The sequence below is a fragment of the Grammomys surdaster genome, unplaced genomic scaffold (genome assembly GCF_004785775.1).
Source record: "Grammomys surdaster isolate TR1022 unplaced genomic scaffold, NIH_TR_1.0 125940, whole genome shotgun sequence".
Taxonomy (NCBI): domain Eukaryota; kingdom Metazoa; phylum Chordata; class Mammalia; order Rodentia; family Muridae; genus Grammomys; species Grammomys surdaster.
In genome coordinates this window covers 3,669,638-3,696,927 of record NW_021620762.1, presented here as the reverse complement: position 1 = coordinate 3,696,927, position 27,290 = coordinate 3,669,638, and the positions used below count along the sequence as shown (strand labels likewise).

The window sequence follows — 27,290 nt, the reverse complement described above, 5'->3', positions numbered from 1 at the left end:
CAAACTCACAAAAGCTTCTCCTGCCTCTGCCTTCTGAGTGCTGGGATTAAAGGTGTGAGCCACCACTGCCCAGCTCATTCAACCCATTTTACTGAATATTTACTGTATGTCAAGAATTGTAGCTTCCAGTATCGCTGTCCTCAGATCTCATGCTGTCTAGTTGCTAGCTGTAGGTCTCAGTGGTCACACACTGCCTGACAATGAGCCACTGTAGGAATCAAGATTGTGTGTGTGTGTGTGTGTGTGTGTGTGTGTGGTCTGCCTGTATTAGTGAGTACACAAACTGTCATAACAAACACCCCCAGCATCTCACTGGCTAAATGCAATACAGAGCAACCTCTTTTCACGCCACAATAAGATGTGAATCAAGTGGCCCTGGCCCTCCTTTGAGCAGTGGCAGACATTTAAGGTCCTGTTGGGAGACTTTTCTTACTGGTTGGGAGAATTCTCTACAGGTAATGTCTATCTGCTTCCTTTCAAACTTCCAACGACATGCCAAAAGTAAATCCCACCAAATCTTACACCCAAGGGAGTAGTGAGTTCATCAGGCTTACTCACAAAGCATGAGCAAGGAATTCCAGGGAGGTAGCTGTAAAGCAGCTGCATTAGGAAGCCTATCCCAAGCATGGATGACGGCTGTGCGCACAGAGTCCTCTTCTTGTCTTCCCCAGATCTATACTCCAGCCCCTCTCTGAAGCCCCAAGGCCCCAAACAATTAGAGTGGTGTTGCATCCAATTAGGGAGAGGTGACTGGATCCTCAGGTGATGGTCGATGACTCTATCTGCCCCTTCCTTTCATGTAACAGCAGCACGCATGGTGATGACAGTTTGGCTCGGACAATGGGCTGTGTAGAACAGGCCCCCTTCCGTCCTTCAGCCACTAGATCCCCAACACTGGCCCACTAGAGTCAACACAGCAGAAGGGAGAGGGAAAAGGCAGTCTGAGCCAAGAAATGGCACATGATACTTCTGCCTGTGATCCACTGATCTGAATCCAGGCAGACATCCCCAGCTGAGCCACATGTGGACCCAGAGCTGTGCCCCGCCCCTCACGTAGTCAGTGGAACAGCTGCGTAGCCATATGAAAACCAGTATGGAGAATCCTTCAAAAGCTGGAAACAGAACTGCATTAATACCCAACTGCATCGCCCCTGGGTACTTCCTTAAAGGGCTTGAAGCATCCTGCAGAGGTATTTGCACATCCAGGTTTATGCAGTGCTGTGCACCACAGCCGAGAAGCTGAAGAGCCTGGATGTTCAGCGGACGGATAGATAAAGAAAGTGGTACAGAGGCATAGTGCCATTTTATTCAGTTATAAAAAAGAAAGAAATTACATAATTTTCAAGACAAGGGATGAAGCTTGAGATCATTATGTTAAAGTGAAGATGCTAAATTCAGCCCTTCCAGGTGGCACATGTCTTTAATCACCAACCAGCACTCAGGAGGCAGAGGCAGGCGGATCTCTGTGAGTTCAAGACCAGTCCGGCCTACAGAATGAGTTCCAGGATAGCCAAGGCTACATAGTGAGACACTGTCTAATAAGTGAATGAGAATAAAATAGTGTATCATAATAGAGAAAAGGAGAAGAAAGGAAGAAAGAAAGGAAAGAAGAAAGGAAGGAAGGAGGGAGGGAAGGAAGGAGAGAGGTGCTAGAGAGGCTCCCATAGTACTCTTGAAGAGAACTCTGGTTCCCAGATCAACATCAGGAGGCTCAGGACCACCTCTTCTGTCTCCAAAAATGTACACAACCCTCTTCCTACACACTTACATACATACTTTAAAAAGAAATCTTTCAAAACAAATGAAAGAAAACTGCATCTCCTGACTTTCCCACTAGCCAGCCATACTGTGGGCTCGGTTCTGAGGCCAAGGATCCCCCTCCCCAGGCCTTCCTTACTTTTCCCTGGCTTCCCTGTGGCATCCCAGGCATCCCAGCCATCCCCAGCTGATGCGCCTGCCCTCAGCCATCGGGGCCAGAACACTACACACTGCCCTGCCCCGCAGACAAGCAAGCAGGCTGCTAGGAAGAGGATGGACTGAAGCCTGGCAGAGTAGATGGGGGTGGGGAGGTGCCAATAAACAAGCTCTAGAGAATGAAAGAGGAGACCAGAGATGGCAGCAGGGGTGGGGGCGGGGGCAGGGGTGGGCAGAGATCAGCCAGGTGTGATGGCACACACACTCATGAGGCAGAGGCAGCGGCTTTCTGAGTTCAAGGCCAGCCTGGCCTACTAAGCAAGTTCCAGGGCAGCCAGGGCTACACAGAGAAACCCTGTCTCAAGAAAAACAAAGACAAATGTCAGATGATGGAGAAGATGATGTCTTCTAAGTCAGAGTCAAGTAGGCCTCCCCACAGTCTCTGAATGGGGTGGAGGTGCCGGCCAGGCAGGGGCAGTGGGGCAGGTGAAGCAGGATGCCTTCCTGGGGCCTCTAAAGTTCCCCCTCCTGAGGCATCGATGATTCCTCCCCTCTGTGATTTGGATCTTTAATGTACTGAATTCATGGGGTTAATTATTGCTGTGGTCAAGGTGGGGTGAGCCAGAGTCCCGCCCTGGCCCAGAGCCCAAAGGGACTGAGAGTCAGAAGGACATAGAGCCCTGAGGAGCTGGGGGTGGCACCTATTGTTAGCAATTTAACCATTTCTAGCCTTGGCTCATTCTTTAGCGCTTCCTTATCCCCACCCACCTATACTTCCCCCAACTCATCAAAGAGCCAGCAAGGCCCAGCTCCCCGGGCAGCTGGCATTATTCACCAGGGCGGAACTGTACGCCAAGTGATGGGGTTCACAGCTCAGATCCTAGCCAGCTGAGAGTGGGACTAACACCTCAAGCTTGCCCAGCTTCAGCAGAACTATAGCCACAGCATCTCAGAACCAGCTTCATCTCCAAGGACCCTGCCCCGGGCTCGAGCCGCTCCGCAGCCAGCCTTCCTGGATGTCAGCCGTTCTGGGGGGAGCACAAAGGTGAGTAGTGGTTCAGGGAACCTGGGAGGAGGAAGGGAGAGAAGAAAGCAGGCCTGAAGCCCACAGGGCTTCTGCTGACGCCCCAAGGTTTCTCAGCCTCTCCCACCTGGCAGAGAAAGGATTTGTTACCCGAGATGCCCCTCAAAGTTACAGGACAAGGTAGACCCTTCAGAATCAGAGCTGGAACTGCTGGCCTCATAGGCTCCCTGTTGGTGAGATCTTTCAGGGACCACTGGTTTCCTCTCCTCACCTCAGGGCAGCGCCGCTGTCTCCTGTGAGGTACAGAAGAGCTGGACCAGTGAGTGTTGGGCCTGATTGGTATAGTTGCTGGGCTGGAAGGAGCAGGGCAATGAGTTCTGTGGAGGAAAACCACGAACAGCTTCTAGAGCAAGGTTTGGACTTGCTGTGTGACCGTAACCTCTCTGAGCCTGAGGTTTCTAAGAAAGATAAAGCAGAAGGTATGAAGTGGGGGTCCTTGGAGAGGAGAGAGATGACAGTGGCCATCGTGAGTGCCCTGGCCTCGTACTTGAGACAGAGTTCATCCAATAATGCTTGTTGCGCCATTGCGAGTGTAACAGCGTCGCGTTGTGGAATTGTTGAAGTAGCTTTAACTATTGCATTGATACAAATACTGATAATAGATGACTGTTTCATAGCAAGATATGTGTACTCCTCCAGTCCCCCCCACCTTGCCCGTGCTTCCCTGTATGTGCAGGCATGCATACAGGTGCACAGGGATGCACAGAGAAAGCCGGGGCCTCAGGAGAACCCTTTCCCTTCCCAGTTCTGTAATACTGAATACTCTACACAGAGCACATGGGGGGCTCGGGGACCACTCAGCGTGCCAGCCCTCACTACCATCAGCTCAGGGTTCAGCTGATGCCCAGATTCCTGTCCTCCAGGTCTGCTGGCTGACCCTCCACATGCATAGGGCTGACGACTGGGCTAAGAACTCTTTGTTAACTTCACAATGGGTTGTGATTGGGGGAGACGGTTACAGTTATCCCCACTCAGAGGCAGGAACATGGGAGCTTAGAAAAGAGGAACCATCATCCTAAGAAGGGGCAGGCTAGCCTCCTGACTAGATACCCTGACATAGGGGAACCTTCTCCAAGCCATCAGTAACACGTGTGCCCCTGAAAATTTATTGGTCCCCATGTTACTTCTGTCTTCTTCTAGAATACTGGCTCTTCTCTGTCTAGTGCCTATACTCTTCCAAGGACTGGGGGCACACATACCTGAACACGAACACACGAGTGCATGTGTGCGGGCTCATACACACACACACACACACACACACACACACACACACACACACGAAAGCCAATCACCCAGAATGAGGATAAAGCACAAGTTTTGTGGGGCCCTGACTCGGGATAAGGGGTGGAGACAGGTGTGTCTGGGAGTTTGGATCTTCCAGTTGGAAGGAGCTGGGACCCTAAAAATAAGACAATAGGCAGGAGGGGGAGTCTAAAAATAGACTCCAAACAAAACTCAGGGGATTCAGCCCTTTGTGAGAATGCACACAAACACACACACACACACACATGCACACACATGCACACTCACATACTACATACACACCCCACAATACACAGACACCACACATACACACACATGTACACACCACATACACTCACACCACACATACAACACATACCACACACACAAACACTATGCACACATACACCACACACATACACACAAGTACACACACACGCACCACACACACATACATTACACACATACCACACACACATACACCACACACATACCACACACACATACACCACACACACAAATACACACTCAAACACTACATACACAGAGACACACACATACCACACATATATACATTATACACACACTACACACACACACACAAATATACACTACATACAAACACTACATACACAGAGAAAGATACACACATATCACACACATACATACACTACACACACACACACCCCTCCCGGGAAGCTGGAGATACTGAGCTGAGTCATGGATAAATGAGCAAAGCCATAGACACACACATGCTGGGCTCACAAATAAACGCAGCCTTCCAGGAGAACTCTGGATCCGCGCCTCCTGCGCAGAGAACCCTGCCAACCCTCACCGCAGCTCTCTCACTCTCTGGATCCATCTGTGCTCCCTCCAGGGCTGCAGAGTGATGGGTGACAGGCAGTGTGAGCCTAGCAGACCTCCCCAGGCCTGGCTAGTTGAGTCCCTGCTCCTGGCTTGAGTCAGGACCGAGTGACTGGGGTGGACAACAGCCTGTATAGAGGGGAAATGGGAGGTGTTGGGGAATGGGGTGAAGGGAGGCTGGGACTGCTGGAGAAAAACTCATGGTCTGGGGCTCAAATCTTATCACTCTGGGACCTCTGCCCACAGAGGTGGAGCACATGCAGAGACCAGACAACTTTATGGAGTTGTTTCTCCTCCTTATATGGACTCCAGGGACCCACTTCTGGCCACTAGGTTTGTGTAGCAAGTGTGGTTTACCCACTGAGCCATCTCACAGACCCTATTTTGTTTTAAACAGGGTCTCTTTCCATAGCACAAGTGGGTCTCGAACTCTCAATCACCCTGCTTTGGCCTTATAAGTGCTAGGATTACGGGGCGGGGGGCATCATACTGGCTGCTTGTCCTATTGTTCACCCCTTCTCTCCCAAGGACTGGGAAACCCCCACCCAGCAAGCCAGTCACTCAGAGAAAGGTTAGAGCGTAAGTTCTGAGGGGCCAGGCTGCCTTGGTTGGCATTCTAACCCTGTTCCTTCCCAGTGGTATGGATCCAGAACCGTTCACAAATATCTCTGCCCTTCAATTTCCTCATGTAAAAAAAAAAAAATTGAAATGACAGCAGCCGTCCTGTTTGTTCCATAGCAATAGACAGAGCGAGTGTCACTACTAATATAGCCAGGTCACGATAGGTATGTGTCTCACCAGCAAAAGGAGGCCAGACTGGGTTCCCCATACGCACTGTGTACAAGAAGCCTCGCACTGTAAGACAAACAGAACCATTTTGCTGAGTTATGTAACTGGACTAGGTCATGGCTATTTAGGATGGATCTGGGGTACGAACAGCCCAGCCCCCAGACCATTTCTGGTGGATCTCAGGCATTTTCACACTGGTCTCCCTGGGGTCACTGTGGGGTCTCCCAGAGAGGTCCCACAGACTGCCAAGGTGTGAGGCCAAGGGAAGGAGAAGGAGATAATGTTTGAAGGTGAGGCTGGGCTCCAGGTTCTGGCTCAACCAGAGACAGGCAGAACAGGACAAGGGGGACGGGAAGCCTAAGTGAGTGGGAGACAGACAGAAGAAAGAACAGCAAAAGAGCAGAATGACTGTGCCCAGCTGTAATCCAGCCACCTGAGAGGAGGCTGAGGCAGGAGGATGAGTTCAAGGACTGGTAGGTTTTTACAATGAGTTTGAGGTCACAGGCTAACCTAGGCAATGAAATAAGACATGTCAGAGTGAGAGAGAGAGGAGAGAGAGAGAGAGAGAGAGAGACAGAGAGAGAGAGAGAGAGAGACAGAGAGAGAGAGAGACAGAGAGAGAGACAGAGACAGAGAGAGACAGAGAGACAGAGAGAGACAGAGAGAGACAGAAACAGAAAGACAGAGACAAACAGACCTAGAGAGAAACAGAGAGACAGAGACAGAAACAGAGATATTTGTGGACGGGGAGGGAAAGAGAAAACCCAAGAGGCTTAGCACCCTATAGTAAAATGGGACAAAGAGAAAGGTGACAGAAAGGAGAGAGGTGGGCTCCGTGTTGGGACAAAATTCTTTCCCCGCCTCCTGCCTCATCTCAGCAAGACTTGAGGTGCATTTGTCTTTCCAAACACCTACCCGCAGCCTCCTGCCTGTGGGCCCACAACCCACCTTCGTCCCTCACCTGACCTGAGGCTGAGCCTGGCACCTGCCCCAGATCTCAAGCATGCCCAAATCCAGGAGTCTCAAATCCAAGTGTCCCTGACCAACTGCAGGCCCTGTATTCAGACTGTGTCGAGGAAATGCCACTTTGCCTCTGCTTTCCTGCCTCTAAAACAAGGATACGACAATGGAGTTACTTCCTCCATAAACAAGTGTCAAGGTTTAATTTATATTTTATTTGTACAAATGTTTGCCTGTGTGTGTTTGTGTGTGTGTTTTGTATAGTGTGGTGTGTGTGTGTGTGTGTGTGTGTGTGTGTGTGTACCACATGAGTGCAGTGTCCATGGAGGCCAAAGGAGGGCATGGAATCCTCTGGAACTCAAACTGTGAAGGGCTGTGAGCAGCCACGTAGGTGCTGGGAACTGAACCTGAGTCCTCTGAAAGCACCTTTAAGCACTGAGGTGCCTCTCCAGCTCAAGGGTGAGGTTTTCTTGTTAGGGTTAACTGGGTACACAATACTTAACATCTGTTCTGGACACCTTGTAAATTTCAACAAAGGATTAAAAACTTGAAAACAACCAGGTGTGGTGGCATATCCCTACAATGCCAGAACTTAGGGGGTAGAGGCAGGTGGATCTCTGAGTTCAAGGCCAGCCTGGTCTATATAGCAAGTTCCAAGGCAGCCAGCACTACATAGAAAGATCCTGTCTCAGAAATATGTGTATTAGCTTCCATGAAATTCCATGTCTTCAACTACAAACTGAAGCTAACACCTACCCCAGTCTTCCCACATCCCAGGAGATTCTTATGACAAAGTTTAGGGTTCAGCTCCTGGCATAATGAGGGAAAAACCCATCCAGAAAAAAATCTTTAGCTCCTTGGACACCTCCAAAACACCTCTGGCCTTCACTGGGGTTCTCCCACTGGATGGGCAGGCCCATCTTTGACTCTCTGTTCTCTGAGCTGGGGTGTCAGCACCCCTTACTGGTGTGATAAAGATACCTCTGTGTTTTCTCCACTGGGAGCCAGGGTACGTTGAGAGTAAAGGTAAGCTATGTTCTCAGAAGTGAGCCTGAGGGGAAGGCTGTTCCTGAGATTGTCTAGGACCCATCTACTAGGTAGCTGTGCAAATCACAAACATGAGTAGTGCCCCCAGGGGCATTCCCAGACCAGCAGTAACTGTGACCACTATTAACTGGGGTGCACTAAATATCAGGTTGTACGCAGGCTACTTCATCAGCATTAACACACACCCTAATAACCTGTGGGTCACAACCATGATTATAACTCCCATTCTCTGTATAAGGAAAGAGACTCAGGGAACCACATAGTTGGAAAAGGCAGAGCAGTTCTGCTGTACATATGTGGCTATCCCCTGAGCCCAGATATCTCCCCACTCTGATTTATTTAAAAAGAACTTGATTCAAGTAAGCATCATGGAGAAGGGAAATCGTGGTATCTGTGGTCAGTCATAGCACGGAGACGGACGGCTGAGGGTCACATACGGCATCGCGAGTTGAGCTGTTGCCCTGTGGCTGTTGTATGACATTTGACCAGCCCTTCCCCTCTGGGTCTCTGTGTAATGAGATAGTTAACCACATACTAGGGAACTCTTCTGATGCTGATTCACCCGTACCCCACCTCCACCACATCACTGCCCTCATTGTAATGCACTGAATTCACAGCCAACTAACCCGAAGCTTAAAAAAAAAAAAAAAACAGTATTTTTTATTTTACCTGTTTGAGAGTTTTGCCTCCCTGTATGTCTGTGTACATGTATGCAGTGCCTGCAGAAGCCAGAAGATGTTGGAGTCCCTGGGACTGGGATTACAGATGGTTGTGAGCCACATCACATGGATGCTGGGGACCAAACCCAGATCCTCTGGAAGAGCAGTCAGTGCTCTTAACTTCTGAGCCATCTCTCCAGCTCCCACTCAAAGATGTTTAATACAGGTCCCTGCACCTCCTCAGATTCTGTCCATAAACTGTCTAGATCATGAGCAAAGGTGAATACCAACGTGCGTGTCTATGTGCACAGATGTGTGCTTTGTGCAGGCTCTCTAGGAAACATCACCAGATTCTAATCCCCAAACTAAGAACTAGTTTTTCTAAACTCGTACAATTTCCTTGTTTTCTTGATGCAAGGCTATACACACAACGGAACAGGGAGCTCTGCAGGCCCTTTTTAAAACACGGAGTGAAAACATGGCACTTTCTTCTAGTCCAAGAGAGACTATGTCGTATTACACAACTTTTATCTATCACGAAAAGATTCTGTTTAGATTACGTTGTGTGTGTGTGTGTGTGTGTGTGTGTGTGTGTGTGTGTACCAGCATGTGCTATGGCGTACATGTAGAGGTCAGAGGACAACTCACAGGAGGAGCTAGTTCTCTTCTTCCACCATGGATCTTGGGGACCAAGCTCAGGCTACCAGGCTTGGCAGCAAGCACCTTTTCTCATTAAGCCATCTCACTGGACCCCAGATTTTATGAACACATATTCTTTATGGCTAGATGTAGATCTATGAGGCAAGGATCAATTTAATCTTCAGAGAGAGAAGAAGGAGAAAGAGGAAGAAGAAGAGGAGAAGGAAGAAGAAGAGGAGGAAAAGGAGGAGGAGGAGGAGGGAGAGGAGGAGGAAGAAGAAGAGGAGGAGGAAGAAGAGGAGGAGGCAGAGGAGAAAAGGAAGGAGAAGGAGGAGAGGAAGAGGAAGAGGAAGAGGAGGAAACAGTTGTAAAATTCTCCCCTTTGTCTGTGTCTGGAATTCCCTCGGTTCCTTAGACTCTACCTGCTACTGACGTCCAGGGTCCCATCCTTGAGCCACACTGGCCCTTGGAGACTCAAGCTCCCACTGCCTCCAGTTTAGACTCTGAACATTGACACTCCAACCCATTCTGCTTCGTCGTTGAGAGTCTTTCTCACGCCCCACCCCTCCCCCAGGTCCTCCCCTCAACTGTCTGGCCAGGACCAGTGCGCATTTCCAGAGTTAGGTGCAATAATCAAGGTGACCAGTAGTAGTCACAATTGCACATGCTGTGTAACCCTGGCTGGCAGAATGGTATCTTGGTTCCCTTGGTGGCCTGGGTATAAGGACTTTGTGGCAAAAAAGACCTGTGTTCTTCACCTCCGAGAGCCTCATTTTTTTCATCTGTAAAGTGGAGACAGGTGGCCTACAACCACTAGATGGTTGCTAAGAAACCCACAGCACCTTCGCCCTATATACTTTTCTAGTTGATGCTGAGTTGGGTACATCATCCAGGATGGAACAAGATGACCCCAGACATGGCTTAGAAAGCAGAGTTTACTGCTCACTCATTTGGGAAGACATCCTTGAGAGAAGAAAGTACCAAATCTGGCACCCCAAAAAGTCTTAACAGGGATAGTTAAGGAAATCAAGACCCCTATTGGAGATTTCCCAGGAATGAGAAAGCTCAGATCCCGGGTGACAGGCAGAAACCTCAGGAGAATGGCTTCTTGCCCACTTCCAAAAGAGCCCAGGTGGGCCTGTTGGGAAGAGTCGACATCATCCTGCTCTCAGCTGCTACAGGTTTGGGGATCAAAGCAGAGGAGAGGTAATGGCCAAAAGATGCCAGGAATGATCCCTACAGATGTGTGCAGCAGTGAGGGGCTCAAGGACCCCTCTGATGAATAGCTGTCACATATTTCCACCTTCCGGCCCAATCTCTTTTATCCCCCATCCCTCTCCCAGCCGCTCCACAGTGCCTACCGAACAGAACACAGGCATGACAACCGAGAAGAACATGCTATACAAAAAATATAATTAGCCTGAGGGAAAGGTTTGGAGTACAGTGGTGAGGGTCACAGCATCTGGCCCACCCCAGGGCAGGGAGAACCAGGAGGGACCGAGGTGGTAAACAGTCAGACAAGGTGAGAAAGAGCAGTACCTGGGGCTCTGAGAAAGAGGAGTCGGCACTTGGAGGTGGCCCCAGGCTTGGGCTCAGAAAACAAGAAGGCTGGGGGTTAGACTCGGGGTGGTCAGGGGACAAAAGTACACTCAGAGCCTGGTGTGCATGGATAGTGCATCTCCAGATGGAACACAGATGTCTTTGGGGGTTCTTCCCTCTGCCCAGTCTAGGGAATTCAAGGAGGAGCTAGAGGCTGTGGGTGTTCCTCTCTCTCCCAGCAGGAGTCTGGGACAGGGGTCCACGGCTGACAGGGGTGGCATATCCATGGAAGGACAGATGTGACTCTGTATGCGAGTGGCTCCTGAGAGACTGTCCACATGCCACATCCATAACCTGTGGTGATATTGCTATAAGGACATACTCTGAGGACCACTGGGCTAGCCTTTGCTCTGGTTTTTACCTCCATATCATTCCAGGGCTGGACGCATGGTGAATTCTCACTTTCCTATGATCCTCCAAGATCTTCCTCACAGAACTTTCTCACACTAAGCCTGACAGCAACTGTGTTCAGCCCCTGCCTGTCTCGGCCTGGGAGACTCCAAGACAGTTAGCAGATGCCCTTCTCCAGCCAGTTGTGACTTCCAGGCCTGGCAGCCATGTTTCTACTATACCTTGCATTCAGGCCCCCTGGTTCTCTGAAAACCCTGGTGAGACCAGGCTTCATAGTGTAGTGGGGTGAAGCTAATGGAGACAGTCTGGGCCCCCAGAATGAGCTGAAAGGAGTACTCATTACTCCAGCCTACCCCAGCCTGGCTTTCCAGCTGTGGCCATGGCCAGTGGATGAGACGAGGGGAGTGGCCCTTTGTAGGAGGGGATGTGCTGGGGAGTGAAAGATAGAGCATTTGGCTGAAGAGTCTGTCTGGGGAACCTCCTTCTTGGGTGCATGAGGAGGGCATACCCAAACTCTTCTGGTATCGTAAGTAGGAAGCAACAGGTTTCCAGCCTAAGAAAGAACAGGAACCCCCTACACACCCCAAGAAGGCTGGAGGAGACAGGTGGGGCAGGTGATGGCCCTATGACTGTCAAGCTCCCCCCTGTTCTATCTCTACCTCAGCTGTGATGCCATCAAGTCCTCAGGGTCAATCGGTCCCTGATCTCCCTCCGGGGCTGACCGTCCACCAATCCTCTTGTAATTCAGGGCTTTTCAATGAAGATGGCTGGGGGCTCCAACACCCCTCAGAACTGATGCTCTGGAGTGCTGTAGTCCCTTTGGGTGCCTCCAGGTTACACCTCTGCTTCAGAGTATGGACCGGGTTTCAAAGGGAAATGACCCATGTGACCCTTGCTCCTGGAGAAGGGACAGCTGGAATGGCAATGGTGAGGACCTCTCGGCCCCACTGTGGGTTGTGGCAACTTGCAAATTCATTTGGTCTGAGGAGAGGAACCCTTTCATCTGTGGAGAGACAGACAGAGTCTGGGTTTAGAAGACAGCCTTCAAAGACCTCATTTCCTACGAAGACCACCCACTCTGATGACTTGGCCACCCCTCTCTCTGCAGACCGGTGATCAGAAATGGGGGACACTGTACTGCCTTCCCACGGCCACCCCTGCCCCAGCCGCCTGGGATAAAGGCCTTACATATCAAATGGAAGGACAGAGGGCTTGTGGGATGCTGTAGTGTGGGACGCTGTAGTGTGGGACGCTGTAGTGGGCAGGTGTAGAGATGATTTGGGCAGCCATGATTGCTTCTGAAACCATATTTGTGCCTCCCAGGCTGCTGTTGGACCTGTTGGGAGCACGGTGTGGGGACAGTAGGTAGAACACACTGTCCGAGGTTGTGGGCAGTTGAGATGGGACGCAGCTGCTGTGGCCTCCTTCTCCCCAGTTGGCTTCTCCCCAGGCTCTAGAGCCAAAGCTAACTCAAGATCAGGTCATCTTGGCACGGGGCAGTGATCAATCCTGGGATGACCTACAATCTAATCTCCAATCCTCCACTTGCTGACCTGTGGTACACTGGGAATGGGGCTCGGGACTCAACAAAAGCATTTGCTCAAGGACCTGGAAACTGGCAAGGCTCAAAAACATCCCCAGCTCTGAGGATTAGTCAGTAGAGAGTGCTTGCCTTGCATGGGCTAAGCCCTGGGTTCAGACTCCAGCACTTGGCAAGTCAGAGGATCAGAGGTCATTCTCAGCTATATGACAAGTTCAAGGCCAGCTTGGGCTACATAAGACCCTGTCTAAATGGCTTTGAAAATCCTACCCATGATTACTGTAAATGTATCCCACTCATACTAAAATGTTTATTTTTCCTCATTTGGATTACCCCAGGACTGTCAACTGTGATAAGAAAGCCTCCAATTATTAAACCGGAAGGGTTTTTTGTTTTGCTTTGTTTTGTTTTTTAATGCAATGTAGTGTTAAGAGGCCTACCATTCCTGGAAAGGTTGACCTCACCCCCAACCCCTCCTCCAGACTGACACTCACAGTTCCGTGTCCTCCAGGGCCAGGGGTCGCTCCAGAGCCTGCCTGCGCCTCCTCACGGCCCCCAAGATCTTCTTCCGAGGCCCCAGGGGCACGCTGATGCTGCGTAGGTCGAGGTCAGAACACAGCATCAGGGCCTCCAGGTCAATCTTCTCGTGCCGCAGGAGGGAGGCAAAGTCCTCCATGTGTAGAGAGGCCAGGAAGGTCTCCAAGGGGCTGGTCTCGGGCTCCAGGTCCTCATCCAACCCCAAGTCTAGCTCATCCCAGGGTAACTCTTCCCCGCAACTGCGGTCCTGCAAGCTGTTGGCACTGCCCAGACTGTCGTCGTCCAGGCTGGGGGAACTATGCAGCCGACCCCGCGGCATGCCTCCCCCATCCAAGCCCCCGTCCTCTCGGCCCAGTCCGTGCAACCCACTGCTCACATAGTTCCTTCGAAACACCATGGTACCCAGGCCTGGGCGGGTAAACAAGGAGTCGTGGCCTGAGTCGGTGCTGACCTCCGAGTGGGCAGGCTCGGCAGCCAGCGTGGCACGGGAGACGCTATCCTCGTCCGAGAGGAACATGTCCCTGAGTGGGGCACGGCCCCACTCCTTGGGGTTGGCGTAGGTGCCCTGGCGCACAAACATCACATCGCTACCCAGCTGCAGGCCCGAGAGCGATCGGACGCTTTTGCGCCCGTCCTCGGAGACCTTGAAGGTGCCCTCGCCCCCCTGCTTGCGCCTCTCCAGCTTCTTCTGGATCTTGGCCTTGCCCTTGGCCGTGCCGTGCAGCGTGGCCTGCGAGTAGGGCAGCTGGCTGCCCAGCGTCATGTGCTGCAGCCGGCGGCTCAGGGTGCTGGACGTGAGGCTGGAGAAGCTGAGCGTGTCGGAGCGCTCGGCCAGCTCGCGTCGGTAGCGCCGCTCCATGCGCTCGTGGTGCTTGCGCTGCATCTTGGCGCATTCGCGGATGCGCCGCTCCGCCTCGCGGAAGGCCTTGTCCTTCAGCTTGCCCACCAGCTTGGGGTTGAGGCTGCTCTGCTTGGCCGCGATGGAATCCAGATAGCGCACGCACTCCATGTGGCCCTTCATAGCGGCCATGTCCAGCGGCGTGTGGTAGTCATTGTCCAGGCACCAGATGTTGGCCCCGAAGGACACGAGGAAGGACAGACAGTGCAGGTGGCCGTTGGAAGCTGCCAGATGCAGGGGTGTGTTCCCCCAGATGTCACACTTATCCGGGTCACCCCTGTAGGGACAGCATGTGGAGAAGTAGAATAAGTCCTTTTAGCAAGCCGGATCTGGGGATCTGATTGGAGTTATAATCTTGCAGGGTGATGGGGCGAGGAGGAGGAGGAGGAGGAGGAGGCCACAGACATTGTCAACCCCCTGGACCAGGAACGTTAGCTGCCACTAAAGCCGGAGTTCTCAACCTGTGGCTCTCAACCCTCTCAGGGTCATATATTAGACATCCTGTATCTCGTATATTTACATTACGATTCATAACAGTAGCAAAATTAGTTATGAAGTAGCAACAACATAATTTTATGGTTGGGGGGTCATCATAACATGGGAAAACTGTATTAAAGGGTCGTAGCACTTAAAAGGTCGCAGCATTAGAAAGGTTGAAAACCATTACCCTAAAATAAACCCATGTGGCTGAGACGTAGACTTCCAGAAGACCAAGCGGGCTTGAGTCCACAGATGCATCAGGATTACGCATAGCTACCAGGTGTGTGTGTGGGGGGGGGGGGGAAACCCAACCCACAAAGGGGCGGGGCGACCTAGGAGGCGGGATGGGGCGGGCCTTCCCCTAGAGAACTGAGGGCTGGGAATCTCAGGGGATAAATATTTGATGCGCCGAGAGAAAGGAGTGAATTATTCATGGGCCCTGCGGGGAGCTGGCCCAGAGAGGTGGTGGGCAAGCCTGAGTCTGGGTCTCTAGGCAGGTGCGGTGGTTTGTGAAGCCACATGTTACAGGAGGACTGTGTGAGAGGACTAGAGGGTGGTGTGTGTGCGCGCTCTGGGCTTAAGCCTGGAAGAGCGTGAGAGGGTGCCTGCTGGTATACAGTGGGCACCGCCATGTCTACAGGGAGCGGGGCCAGGCCTGGCAACGCCAGTGTTAGAGCAGGTGTCGGGTCTTGGCCTGGGCCAGAAGGGGACTGTGGGGACAGCCAGAACTAGAAAGGAAGAGGGCGGCGACCTGGGCGTGATGCTTTCCCTTGTTCAGGCTGCCCTATGAAGCTGAGTAGCTTTGGCCACTCCGGCAGCCCTCTCTAATGCCCTCCACATCTGACTCCTACCTATAGCCCACCCAGCTCTGCTGGTTTCTGGCTTCTGTAGGAATCTCTCTCTCTCTCTCTCTCTCTCTCTCTCTCTCTCTCTCTCTCTCTCTTTCTCTTGGTCTAGCACGGGGCCCTGCCCCACATTAATGAGGCCACAAGGCCAGCTCAGGTCTGGGGGAAGAATCACTCCCTTATCTCAACACCGCCCCTCCCCCCAGCCTCCCCTTCTGATTACCAAGTCCCGTAGGCCTGCGGGGAAGGGTGGCTCAGCAACAGACCCTCCCTCAGCAAGCACAAATCCTTGCCTCTGTAGAACTTCGGGGTTTTGGACAGCTCTCTTTCCTTCCATACCTCTTCTCCCCCACCCCCCCCCCACCCCCACCCCCACCCCCACCCCCGCACCAGACTCCCATGAGCCTTTATGATGGATGGGGCAGGGGACACAGTACCCACAGTACTGCTGTGTGCCCTCCTGGAGTCTTGGGCTCTATCTGATTTCACACTGTTCCCACCTACTACTAGACCAAAGGAACTGATACAGAGGAAGAGGGGAACATGTCCCCACATATCCAGTTACTCCAATGCCAGGGTCAGCGCAATCCCTGCCCCTGACCTTGACCCCTAGTTAGATCCTGAGGCATTCACATGAACCCTCTTGGGACATCCTCCTGTCTAGGCCACACCTGAGTCGGCCAGTCCTACTAAAGTGTTGATGTGTCCAGTCATGTGATTTAGTCCCCTTCCCCTACCCCAAGCCACTTTAGTGACCCCCCACATTCCTCCAAACCCCTGGACTCTATGCCCACCCTCCCTCCCAGGACAACACCAGAGGGAGGACAGAGGGAGGCAGATATCCTTTCTGCACACCACAGTTTCCCACTCCTGGGTCCTGCAGAGAGGGAGGGGTACAGAGAGTTAATCACTGGCTGAACCAGTGACATTTGGCAGTGAGGACGGTGCCCATAAATCCTGGAAGAGTGGTGGGAAGGCACAGGTCTGTGTGAACCCCAGCCCGAGGGAGCTTTTGGTGCTGTAGAGACAGCATCTTGGCTGCTAGGTTGGGAAATAGACAGCCAAAGTCTCTCCGTCCTGGCCCCTCAAGTTCTAGGCCCCTGGAGACTTCCCAGCCTTCTCTCTGGTTCCCACCTACCTTCCAGGCACCTTTCCCCCAAACGTCTTTGACTTTTGAATGACTCTGCAACCCCCATCCCATAATCATGGATTCCATCCCCAAATCGAAGTTCCTCTCCTCTAATCCCTGCATTCAGTCCACAACTGTCACAAGCTCAGTTTGTGTTCCCTCCATGTCTCTCAAAGTATGGCAGGCTGCACAGTCCCACCTTAGGGTCTGTTCGTAGGGGCAGAGGGCAGCTCAGGCAAGAGGGTAAGCGATGCCATGAGGTTTAGGACACGGGCTTCCGTGAAGTTCTTCCTGGGCATACTCACCCGCGGCTCACAATGAGGCGCAGTGACTCCAGGTTGCCGTGGTAGGCAGCCCAGAGGGTTGGAGTCATGCCATCCTCGTCGGGGGCATTTAGCTCCTTCCGGGTGGCCTCCTTGAGGAGCTCCAAATAGCCATCCCTGGCGGCCCGGTGATACTGGTCATTCATGGCGCCCAAGTTACCGGACAGGGCGGGCAAGGGGCACCAAGAAATGTCCCCGGACGGGGATGGCAGCCGGGTTAGGGCTGAGACATGGGGTTGACGGAAGGGGGTGGGCAGGGGCCTGGGCCGCCAGCCCCTGCTGCCACAGATGGTGGATGCGGAGCGTCAGAGCCACGACTACAGACGACTACAGACTACCGGGACATCTGAGCTGCACACCCAGGGAGGGAGGGGAGAATCTCTCACTGCCCAGGGAGCCGCCCAGGAGCTTCCCCTGGGTCCTAAACGCCATGCTTTTCAGCACACAGACGTGACTCAAGTGAACTCCGGCTCTCTCACGCCAAAAGCATCCACTCTGGCTTTACAGCTCTTGAAGCCCAGTTTAGGGACATTTAGTATGTCCTAGACAAAACTCCGGTGCTGGATTCCCTGATTTCTTCGCCAGTTAAAAGGACAGGACAAGGGCTGGAGAATGGTGTGTGAGGGTAGGATGGAGAAACAGTTCAGATTTGGAGGAGAGTGGGGCTAGAGGAGCAGGAGGACCCACTGCAAGACCATCTGCAAGCAGTTAGCCTACACGCGTGGGGTCAAACAACAGTTCTCCAGCAGGGAGCGCTAGACGACCGCAGGCCAGCTGAGGGCACCGCGTGGGAACCAGACTTTGTAGCATCCAACCAGCATCTCTGGGCAGCAGTAGTAGGGATACAGGAAGACCGAATTTGGATCACTCTGAGGGCAGGTGGGGAAAAGGGAACTGTAGTTTCAATCTCGGGTCAGCAAGCAAGATCCAAAATATAGGTGGTTCGTGAGCCGCGACGGCGTCTAGGTGCAGGCGGGTACCGGGGGTGGGGGTCAGCTCTGCAGGCTTTGGGTGGGTGTGATCTCTGAGCACCAGCTTACGGTGAGTGCTGGGGGCCGAGGGCCCTCTGAGTACTGCAATATGGGGTCATGCCTGAACCCTGGCCGCACCAGCCTGACAGGGTGAGGGGATCTTAACAGGTAAATATAAATCTTACCTTATCTGGCTTCCCTAAATTCAGCTCGGAGAAAAGATGGATCATGTGAGTGGGACTGAGAGGTTTATGGAACCGAGCTCTTGTGGCTGTAAATCACTCTGCCCTCTCCGGTATAAAGCACCGGTCGAGCCCGGCGTGGGAGAGAGGAGACGCTTGCTGCCCCTTGACCCCCAACTTCGTGTCGGCTCCCGGTGCAGCCAGGTGCGTGCCCCTGGCCAGGGGACTGTCAGATTTGGGGAGTGGGACCTTGTAAGAGATCCGGCCTAGGGCAACCGCTGCTTCTCTCTGTACAATAATTCCGGGCCAGGTAGGAAAGAGGCTGCTTTCAGTTTTTCTTCTTTACCCCAGTACTTAATCCAGCACCCTTAGTCCCCACATTCCGGGGGTCCCCAAATCCAGGGATCACATGGGAGGAAAGGAGAACCCCCTGGGTTGACTTAGAATCCTATTCTTGCCCTCCCTCCACCCGGACCGCGCAGTGATCCCTTCCACCTCCTCCAGTCGTCCCCACCATGTCGGAGGAACTGGTCCCGCATCCCAATGAGAGCCTGCCGGCGCCTCGGGCCAGCCCCCGTGAGGTGTGGAAAAAGGGCGGCCGCCTGCTGTCTGTGCTGTTGGCTGTCAACGTGCTGCTGCTCGCCTGCACGCTCATCAGCGGCGGTGCCTTCAACAAGGTGGCTGTGTACGACACCGACGTGTTCGCGCTGCTCACCACCATGATGCTGCTGGCCGCGCTGTGGATACTCTTCTACCTTGTCCGCACCGCGCGCTGTCCAGATGCGGTGCCTTACCGGGATGCTCATGCTGGGCCCATCTGGCTCCGAGGTGCCCCGGGAGATGGGGACAAGAGTGGGGTGGGCACGGTGGGGAGCTGCAGTCTGGGGCTCATGGAGGACCTGCAAGATGTGACTTTGGGTAGACAGGTGTGAAGTTCCCTGGGAAGCACAATATGGCGGAGGATGCGGCTAGAGGGAGGGGAGGGGGTCCTAGAGGATAAAAACAGGTAGAGGGAGCTTCTTTGCCTTGTGTCAAGATTGGAAAGATGGTCACAGAGAACCTTTGTGAGGGAAAAAGCAGAAGACAATAGCAGCTGGCAAGGTCTGTCTAGAGGCCTTGCCCTTACTTATGCAGTAGTGGGGACACTTCCTTCCTCATCCCAGTCAATACTGTACCATCTTCCACCCACCCACTCATCTTTCAGCCCTTCAGTTTGCCCATTCACTTACTCATCATCCGTTTACCTGTCCTCCACCCTCTCAATCCAACTGTCCGTCTGTCCATCCATCCATCCATCTACCTGTTCGTTTACCCACCCAACCTTTGACCCACTCATTCATCCATCTTTCAGACACACAGTTGCCCGTTCATATATCCATCCATCCATTCGCTTGCCCTCCTAATCTCTCCACTCAATCCATTCTTCCACCCAATTATCCACCCATTCCCTATCCCCGCCCAACTAACCCCTCAGCTTCAGAACCCTGCAAACCCTGTTTCCTGCCTCTCTGATACACCACTTCCCTGCTGACCCCGATTCCCAGGTGGGCTGGTGCTGTTTGGGATTTGCACCCTTGTCATGGATGTCTTCAAGACTGGTTACTACTCCAGTTTCTTTGAGTGCCAGTCGGCCATCAAGATCCTGCATCCCATCACCCAAGCCGTGTTTGTCATTGTCCAGGTGGGTAGAAGTAATGTCCCCATGTGGGGAAAAGCCTCATGCTTGGCAAGAAGTCAGGAGACCTGAGCTCCACACATACCCTGCCCCATCCCTGAGCAATTCAGCAAGTGGCATTGGACTGTGGTAGAGATCATATGATCCCAGAAAGAAGGGGACGCTGACTCATGAAGTGCCACCTAAATGTGATTTCTACTTAGGGGTGCTGCAATTTTATTTCAACCAAAGTGGTGTCAGTAATTAACACCCGAGAGGTGCAAGTTGTGACAGCTGGCCCTGTCTGAAAGAACCCTGGGTGTCTATAAGGGGCGTCAGTCTCTGCCTACTGTCAAGCTGTGGCCATGACCATGGCTGGAGCTTCTTTGGTCTCAGCCGTAGCTCTATGTTTGATATTTGTTTAAGAGGCAGGGCATCCTGTAACTTACAGTTTTTCAGACAAGTTCAAATCAATTTTTTTTTCTTTTTCCTTTTGTGACTCACTTCACCCAGCTCAGACAGGCTTTGAACTCCTGCTTTCACCTCTCAAGTTGGGGAGATTTCAGGAGTGAGCCACACTTGGCTCTCAAGTTTTTTTTTTTTTTTTTTTTTTTTTTATTGTGTTGCATAAAGACAGTTTTGAAAGAGCTGACTAAGCCGAGGCAGGATTGCTCTTACACAGGACCAGAAGCTCGCTCATCTTCTAGTGTAAGCAAGGTCGCCACAGGGATGTTAGCATGCCCCGCACATGTGACTGCAGCATTTCACGTAACTTCAGTCTTTTACATTTTATAAGTCTGAAGAATGCTTAGGAAAAATGAAAACACAAATATCCCCATGTCAGTATGTCCCATGGCAGGGACTCAGCTGTAGTTAAATGAGGGCAAGGCCTTTCCAACCCACAAAGGAAGAGGATGGCAGGGGATATAGATCAAGAGGCCAGCGGTGTGGACAGGACAGTCAGGAAGTCAAGGTCATTCGCCACTACATAATGAGTTCAAGGCCAGCCCTTGAGAAGCTGAGGCAGGCAGGTATCTGTGAATTTGAGGCCAGCCTAGTCTACAGATGGAGTTCCAGGGCCTCCTAGAGAGACTGTCTCAACAACAAAATTCTCAAAGGCCTTTCTATCTTAAGACTTAAGGAAGACCAGGTCTGAGGCTGGCCTTGCTCCCCCAAATACATCACTTGGTATCCAAGACTCCACTTGCCACTCTATCACTCCAGCCACACCCCCAATCTCATCAAGATGAAAATGTTTTACAGGTGACATTTTCCCAACGTTTAAGAAACAGAGAGTCTTGAAAAACAAAATAAAACAAAAAAAGAAAGAAAGAAAGAGAGAAAGAAACAGAGAGCACCACCTTCTTAAAACAAAAGTTGAAGTGTGGAGTAGAAAGAGAAATTATTCATTCTCCTTTGTAGAGCTAAAATAAGCCTGATCATTTAGGATAAGGGTTATTGGGGACAGAGAACACGTCATACTGGATGTGGGTGGACATTGGGCTCTGGAGATTAGCCCATGTACATGGTCCTGAGCCTGCCCCTCTCTCTCCGTGCAGACTTACTTTCTCTGGATCTCCGCTAAAGATTGTATCCACACCCACCTGGACCTGACCCGGTGAGAACCACAGCTTAGTGTCTGAGGGCCAAGGGCTCGCCTGGCATGGGAGAGTGGGCTTGTCATCCTGGGTGTGGCTCTTCTCTTTACATCCTGGGTGGAGTTTCAAGCCATCCTTTCCTCTCTGCCCTCTTGCCTTCTGCTGCCTGGAGTGTGCCTTCCCCCCTAGTGGGGCCTGAGCGCAGGACACTCTCTGGCACTCTCTTAGCTGATATCCCACCGGGCTGAGTCTTACTTCTGAGTTCAACTTCCCGGTTCATACAGGCCCTTCTGCCCGTCTCACTTCATACGCCCACCTCTCAAGAACGCTCCTGACCCCGCCTTGCTTTGCCAGGGACCCATAATGAGTCCAAGACCTCACGAGCATTTTATTCACCTCCTCCATCGTTCTGAAATAGATGTGGGCTCATGTTCACCCTCGCCACCAACCTAGCCATCTGGATGGCAGCCGTAGTGGATGAATCCGTGCACCAAGCCCACTCCTACAATGACGCCCATGGCAACAGCAACCACACCCGCCTCGCCCCTGACTGTAAGTTCCCGGTTAGCACCGGCCCTGTGGCTGCCAGGCACTGGATGGGTGCTTTGCGTATTCATAGTCAGTCAACCATGCCCTTGCCAGGGCATGGTGGTAAAGGTAGATGCGGGGCGGGGGGGGGCTCCTCCCACTTCAGACGCTCCCTCGGAAGTGTGGGTAGAGGTAAAAAGAAGCAAGAATATAGAGTGTGTTTCCTCATCCTGAGGGATCAGTCTAGGGCATACTGTCCAGGTCTCCGTCTGACCATGAAGGAGCCCAGCTTTCCTCAGAAAGGGCCGGGGTGAGGGTGTTGAGGAAAGAGAAGGAAGGCAGAGTGGTTTAGCCTTTCCAGCCCAGGGAGGAAGGAAAGGCAAGAGATTACCTCTAGTGTGATCATGGTGATGTCACTTGGGCCTACGACTGTCCTTAACGGTGCAAAGTGCTTCAGACCTTCTATTTAACAGCTTCTATTTGGAGATAAATACTACTAATGTCCCCATCTTATAGAAGCAGATACTAAGCACAGAGAGGTTGAGTAGTTGCCCAGGGTCACAGAGCCTAAACTTGAAATGTTCAGATGTGTCTTTGCTTATAGCCAGTGACCTACCCAGAGAAAGAACATCCTTCACGGTTCTCTGAGTCTAGTTCCCTGGACTTCTCTCTCCAGGACCAAACTAGATAACTAAGACACCCACAAACATCTTTGTCACAAGGGAGGCTTCAGAAGTTGGAAGCATAGTCCTAGCCTGCAAGGAGACCCCAGCCTGGAAGGGCTGATAAGGGGCAACCTGGTGTATACAGAGAATCCCGATGGTGGTGGCAAACACAGCCTCAGGCAGGCGGTCGCCTTCACAGGTGAAACAGCACTGGGCGCTGGCATTTTTTTCTTGACTCACCCATTACACCCCTCAGACCTCACTGGGCCTCAGCTTCTCCATCCGTAGATCCAGCTGGGGTATTCCTGGGGCCAAGGGAAGCCTTTGCTGAGGCCCCAGGCGTCCTAGACAGCACATTCTGAATTCCCCTTAGTGCCGCACAAACTGAAGGGATAAGAACAGCGGTGGGGGCCTGGACACAGCAGCTGGAGCTCCCGGCTGTCTGTCACATGTGGGGAGTGCTGTAGAGAGCGGACCTGGGGGAGATTGCTTCTTCCTCCAGACAGAGCCTGCCTATCTCAGGGAACAAAGGATCATGGACAGTAGAAATGGGGGCGGGGAGGGGAAAAAGATTTGTAGTTCTGGTTTTTTTTTTTTTTTTTGATTTGTTCTGTGTAAGTATGTATGCATCCCTGTGTGTGTACGTGTGCATGGTGTGTGTGTGTATGTGTACACAGAGGTCAGAAAACAACTTCCAGGAGTTGGATTTCCCCTGTGGGTCCTGGGGATTACATTTATGTCATCAGACTTGGTTGTAAGCACCTTCCCCTGCTGAGCCATCAGACTTGCCCGCTACCTTGCTTTTTTTTAAAAAAATCTTATTAAACCTGGACCTCACAGCTTCAGCTAGACTGGCTGGCCAGCATGCCCAGGGATCCCCTGCCTCTGTCTCTCCAGTGCTGGGATTCCAGGCATATACCACCATGTCACTATGCCAAGCGGACCTCCCCCAAGGCCACTCTCTACTGCTCTCCCCACATGTGACAGCCCAGCACTCCAGCTGCTGTGTCCAGGCTCCCACCACTGTTCCCGTCACTTGGGTTTGTGTTGCACCAAGGGGAATTCAGAATGTGCTGTCTAGGACACCTGGGGCCTCAGCAAAGGCCTCTCTTGGCCCCAGGGACTGTGGAGTCAAACTTAGGTTCTCACGCCTGCACGCCAAGGACCTTCCAAACTTAAGCTTCTCATCCGGCTCCAGGTTTTTGTTATTTTGTATCTTTAGCACGGCCTTGTCTTGCAGTGTCTGGCACAATGACTCATTATGGACTGAATGGAGATGCCAGACACCGTGAAGTCCTTCAGGCTGGCAGAGAGAACCCCTGGCCTCGCTTGTCGGGAATTCTAGCACCCAGCCCTGTATCCTTCTCTCCGCAGCAGAGCGTGCTGGCGGCCCGGGTGAAGGAGACCAGTGTCTCTGCAGCACAGCCATCTGTCAGATCTTCCAGCAAGGCTCCTTCTACCTGTATCCCTTCAACATGGAGTACAGCCTCTTTGCTTCCACCATGCTGTATGTCATGTGGAAGAACGTGGGAAGGCTGCTCGCCTCAGCCCATGGCCACACCCACACACCATCCAGGGTCAGACTTTTCCGGGAGACTTTCTTTGCCGGCCCACTCTTGGGCTTGCTTCTCTTTGTGGTGGGGTTGGTTATCTTCATCCTCTATGAGATCCAGGTGAGTGGAGAGAGAGGCCACACCCAACAGGCCCTGGTCATCTACTACAGCTATACTATTGTCTGTCTGGGGCTCATGACTCTGGTCAGCCTGAGTGGCTCAGTCATCTATCGTTTTGACCGTCGGGCCATGGACCATCATAAGAACCCTACACGGACCCTGGATGTGGCCCTGCTGATGGGCGCCGCCCTGGGCCAGTATGCTATCTCCTACTACTCTATCGTGGCTGTGGTGGTGGGCTCTCCCAGAGACCTGCTGGGGGTGCTCAATCTGTCCCATGCCCTGCTCATGATTACCCAGCACACCTTCCAGAATGTCTTTATCATCGAGAGCCTCCATCGGGGACCTCCTGGGGCTGAGCCACGTGAAATGCCCCCCAAGGAGCCCTGGCAAGGCATCACCTTTGCCAACCTGGATGCTATCCACACCTTGCCTTCCTGCCCACCCACCCCCAGGCTGGTTAGTCCCAACCCAGAAAGTCCTCAGGAAGCAGCGGCTATCATCTCTGCCCCCAGGTGTCACTGGCGACGTCGGTGCCTGAAAGACATCTCTCTGTTTCTCCTGCTCTGTAATGTCATTGTGAGTAGTCAAGTGACATGGGGGTGAATGGGTTGGGGAGGGTTACCCCTAGTTGGGGGGGGATTGATGACCACTTAACCTTCTCTGTCTTGCCCCAGACTCATTCTAGAATCTTCTATAATCGAAGGTGTGGAGAGGGTTAACTGTAGCTTCTAGGCACACAGCATTTCAGGGCACATGGACAAAAGGCAATCCCAGCCCTCTGGCGTGTAGGCAGCCGATGGAGGGATCCCAGGGAAGGCTGACATGGGGGGGGGGGAGGCTGGGTGGAAGAGGAAGGAGCTGAGAGCTGATGTGGAGGGTGAGGGCCCTCACCCCCAGGTGGGTGGTGTGACAGCTCCGGGATCTTGTGACCTGCCTGCTTCTCAGAATAATTGGAACAGTCTCAGGAAGTCGCAGAGATCAGGGTAAGTGTGAGGAGCCCGTTGGCAGGGTGCAGTGGAGGGCCAGCTGGGAAGAGAGGTGCATACAACAGCTGCCCCCTTTCCAGGTGACTTGGCAAAGCCAACTATAAAGTATGAGAGACAACATCCTGTACAAGTATGTTCTCTGGAAGGAAACACCCCAAGCAGAAGCCCTCCTAAGCAGAGGGTACCCACCAAAGAGAAATAGTCTTAGCATAGCTTACCCAATATAGACACGATCCTCAACAGAGAACTATCTGATACAGAACTGTGAACCTGCAGGGACAATCATGCAGCCTCTGGGTCTGTAGGTCCCATGTCCCAGGATTTGCCCAACCCTCAGACAGCAAATACTAGGAGAAGATTCCAATCCTATTGAACAGGATTTTTTTTCCCCTTGTCATTATGCCCTAAACAGAACAAAGTACCAAAAATCCCCATAACATTTATATATTGTCAACACAGTAATTTGAAGTATACAAGAGGATTATATAAGTTATTTTATGTATCATTTTATGTAAGAGTCTTGAGCCGCATGCTGGATCCCTAAAATGTTTCCAGGGTGAGATCTTTCACCAGTCCCCACCTACACCAGTTGAAAACTGCACATCTCAAGTGGACAAAAACCATCTCTAACGAAATCTGACTCCATATGAAACAGTCATTTTGACTCTATCCTACAGTAGAATATCCCTCACATAGAAAGCCCCTAAACACAGGCATATCCGGAGGCTGGGAATATGACACCACCCCCACACAGACTTCCAACAGTCAATTTGACTTTAAAGAAAGAAAAAAATCAGTCATCAACCCTTGGCCTTAACAGTAGAAGCAATAAGGCTCAGAGCTTCACTGTGTCCTGGGGCCCACGTTGGTGTATGGCCTCCCTGCCTCTGCCCCTCCCCCACCTTCAGCTGCCCCGCCCACACCTTCAGCTGCCCCGCCCACACCTTTAGCTGCCCCTCCCACACCTTCAGCCGGGCGTTTTGGTTGGCAGCTATCTTCCAAAAGGCTGTTCTTGCTTCAAGTGTGGGAGTTTAAATCTCTCTCAGCAGCGTGCATAAGGGAGAGGCTAGCCTTGAACACTTGGCCCTTTGTCCCATATCCCACACTCATAAGGTCTGAGTTCCCATCTGGAGGTGAAACAGGAGTCTAGCCTTAGACTTCTCCTATACATTGAAGGGACAAGGAGTGAGCAGATATGAACCAGAGGAGGGTTGGAGCGGGTAGGCCTAACTGGTTCTAGTCTATCACCAGCACTGAAACACACATCTGCCTAGTACCTTCTTCAGTGTTTGTATCAATTCCTTACATCTCCCGTTGAAACTTCCATCTGACAGAGAGGCCAGGATAAGAGGGTGGGAAGAGTGACTTCAGGTGGATCCCCGCCTAGGAGTGGGACAGTTCAGTTAGACACACTTCCTCAGCTCCACAATGCTGGAGGTCAGCCCTGGCTGACACTCAGTCCCCAATGGCCACTAAACTAGAAGGCTTCCCGCTCTTTCATGCTCGGCCAAGCCCACACAAGTCACAAGCACACTCCTGATGCACGCTTTTCCCCACACAGCTGTGGATCATGCCCGCCTTTGGCGCTCTCCCGCATTTCAGCAATACCGTGGAGGTGGACTTCTATGGTTACTCACTCTGGGCGGCCATCGTCAACATCTGCCTGCCTTTCGGAATCTTCTACCGAATGCACGCTGTCTCCAGTCTGCTGGAGGTCTATGTTCTGTCCTGAAGCTCCACAGAGGAACGGAGCAGAGGAACCCCAGCACCTGAAAGAGAATCAGGCTGGTACTCGCTCCCTGCCAGACCCAGACTAGAATTTTCACTAAAGTTTATTTTTCCAGGATGAGTTTTTAAAATCAAAATCAAGACATGCCCATTTATTCCTGCACAACCCTGAAGCCTGGGGAGACTGAGGCAGGGAAACTGCTGCCTGTAGCATCCCTTAGGACCAGACAGGATCTGGAAATACCATCTCTGGCTCTATTTCTAATCCCAGCCACATGGCCTGTGTACTCTCTGGAGATGGGACCAATAAACCTGCAAGCAATCCCTTTGTCCCCTCTTCTTGTCTCAGCCTCGCTTGGAATGATCGCAGGAGGTGTAAGCTGGTTCAGGGTTGTTTTCAGA

At 52.2% G+C, this 27,290-nt stretch overlaps 2 protein-coding genes across 4 annotated transcripts; one reads left to right on the top strand and one right to left on the bottom strand.

The window, feature by feature from the left end:
* The first annotated feature begins 2,743 nt into the window (after positions 1–2,743).
* On the top strand, positions 2,744–27,210 carry Otop2 (otopetrin 2). Of its 2 annotated transcripts, none has more exons than XM_028752916.1 (8): positions 2,744–2,963; positions 18,175–18,257; positions 18,558–18,881; positions 19,598–19,734; positions 21,267–21,325; positions 21,724–21,857; positions 23,873–24,750; positions 26,722–27,210. In XM_028752916.1, exons 3-8 carry the CDS (start codon positions 18,569–18,571, stop codon positions 26,890–26,892), a joined length of 1,692 nt encoding a protein of 563 aa, XP_028608749.1. In that variant the 5' UTR covers positions 2,744–2,963; positions 18,175–18,257; positions 18,558–18,568; the 3' UTR covers positions 26,893–27,210. The 2 variants fall into 2 exon arrangements, with proteins under 2 accessions (XP_028608749.1, XP_028608750.1); XM_028752917.1 differs by lacking the exon at positions 2,744–2,963 and adding an exon at positions 17,688–17,779 and having other exon boundaries at positions 18,081–18,257; positions 18,536–18,881.
* On the bottom strand, positions 13,177–17,225 carry Ush1g (USH1 protein network component sans). 2 transcript variants are annotated; one of them, XM_028752918.1, is made up of 2 exons: positions 16,883–17,225; positions 13,177–14,400 (listed from the first exon to the last, which is right to left on the bottom strand). In XM_028752918.1, exons 1-2 carry the CDS (start codon positions 17,044–17,046, stop codon positions 13,179–13,181), a joined length of 1,386 nt encoding a protein of 461 aa, XP_028608751.1. In that variant the 5' UTR covers positions 17,047–17,225; the 3' UTR covers positions 13,177–13,178. The 2 variants fall into 2 exon arrangements, with proteins under 2 accessions (XP_028608751.1, XP_028608752.1); XM_028752919.1 differs by having other exon boundaries at positions 13,179–14,347; positions 16,883–17,221.
* Positions 27,211–27,290: the final 80 nt, after the last annotated feature.

Coding starts and splice junctions, on each gene's coding strand:
- Ush1g (XM_028752918.1), bottom strand. CDS start 17,046: ATGAATGACCAGTATCACCGGGCCGCCAGGGATGGCTATTTGGAGCTC. Junction 14,401..16,882: donor CGCCTCATTGTGAGCCGCGG/GTGAGTATGCCC, acceptor CTGTCCCTACAG/GGGTGACCCGGATAAGTGTG.
- Otop2 (XM_028752916.1), top strand. CDS start 18,569: ATGTCGGAGGAACTGGTCCCGCATCCCAATGAGAGCCTGCCGGCGCCT. Junction 19,735..21,266: donor CCGTGTTTGTCATTGTCCAG/GTGGGTAGAAGT, acceptor CTCTCCGTGCAG/ACTTACTTTCTCTGGATCTC. Junction 21,858..23,872: donor CACCCGCCTCGCCCCTGACT/GTAAGTTCCCGG, acceptor TTCTCTCCGCAG/CAGAGCGTGCTGGCGGCCCG.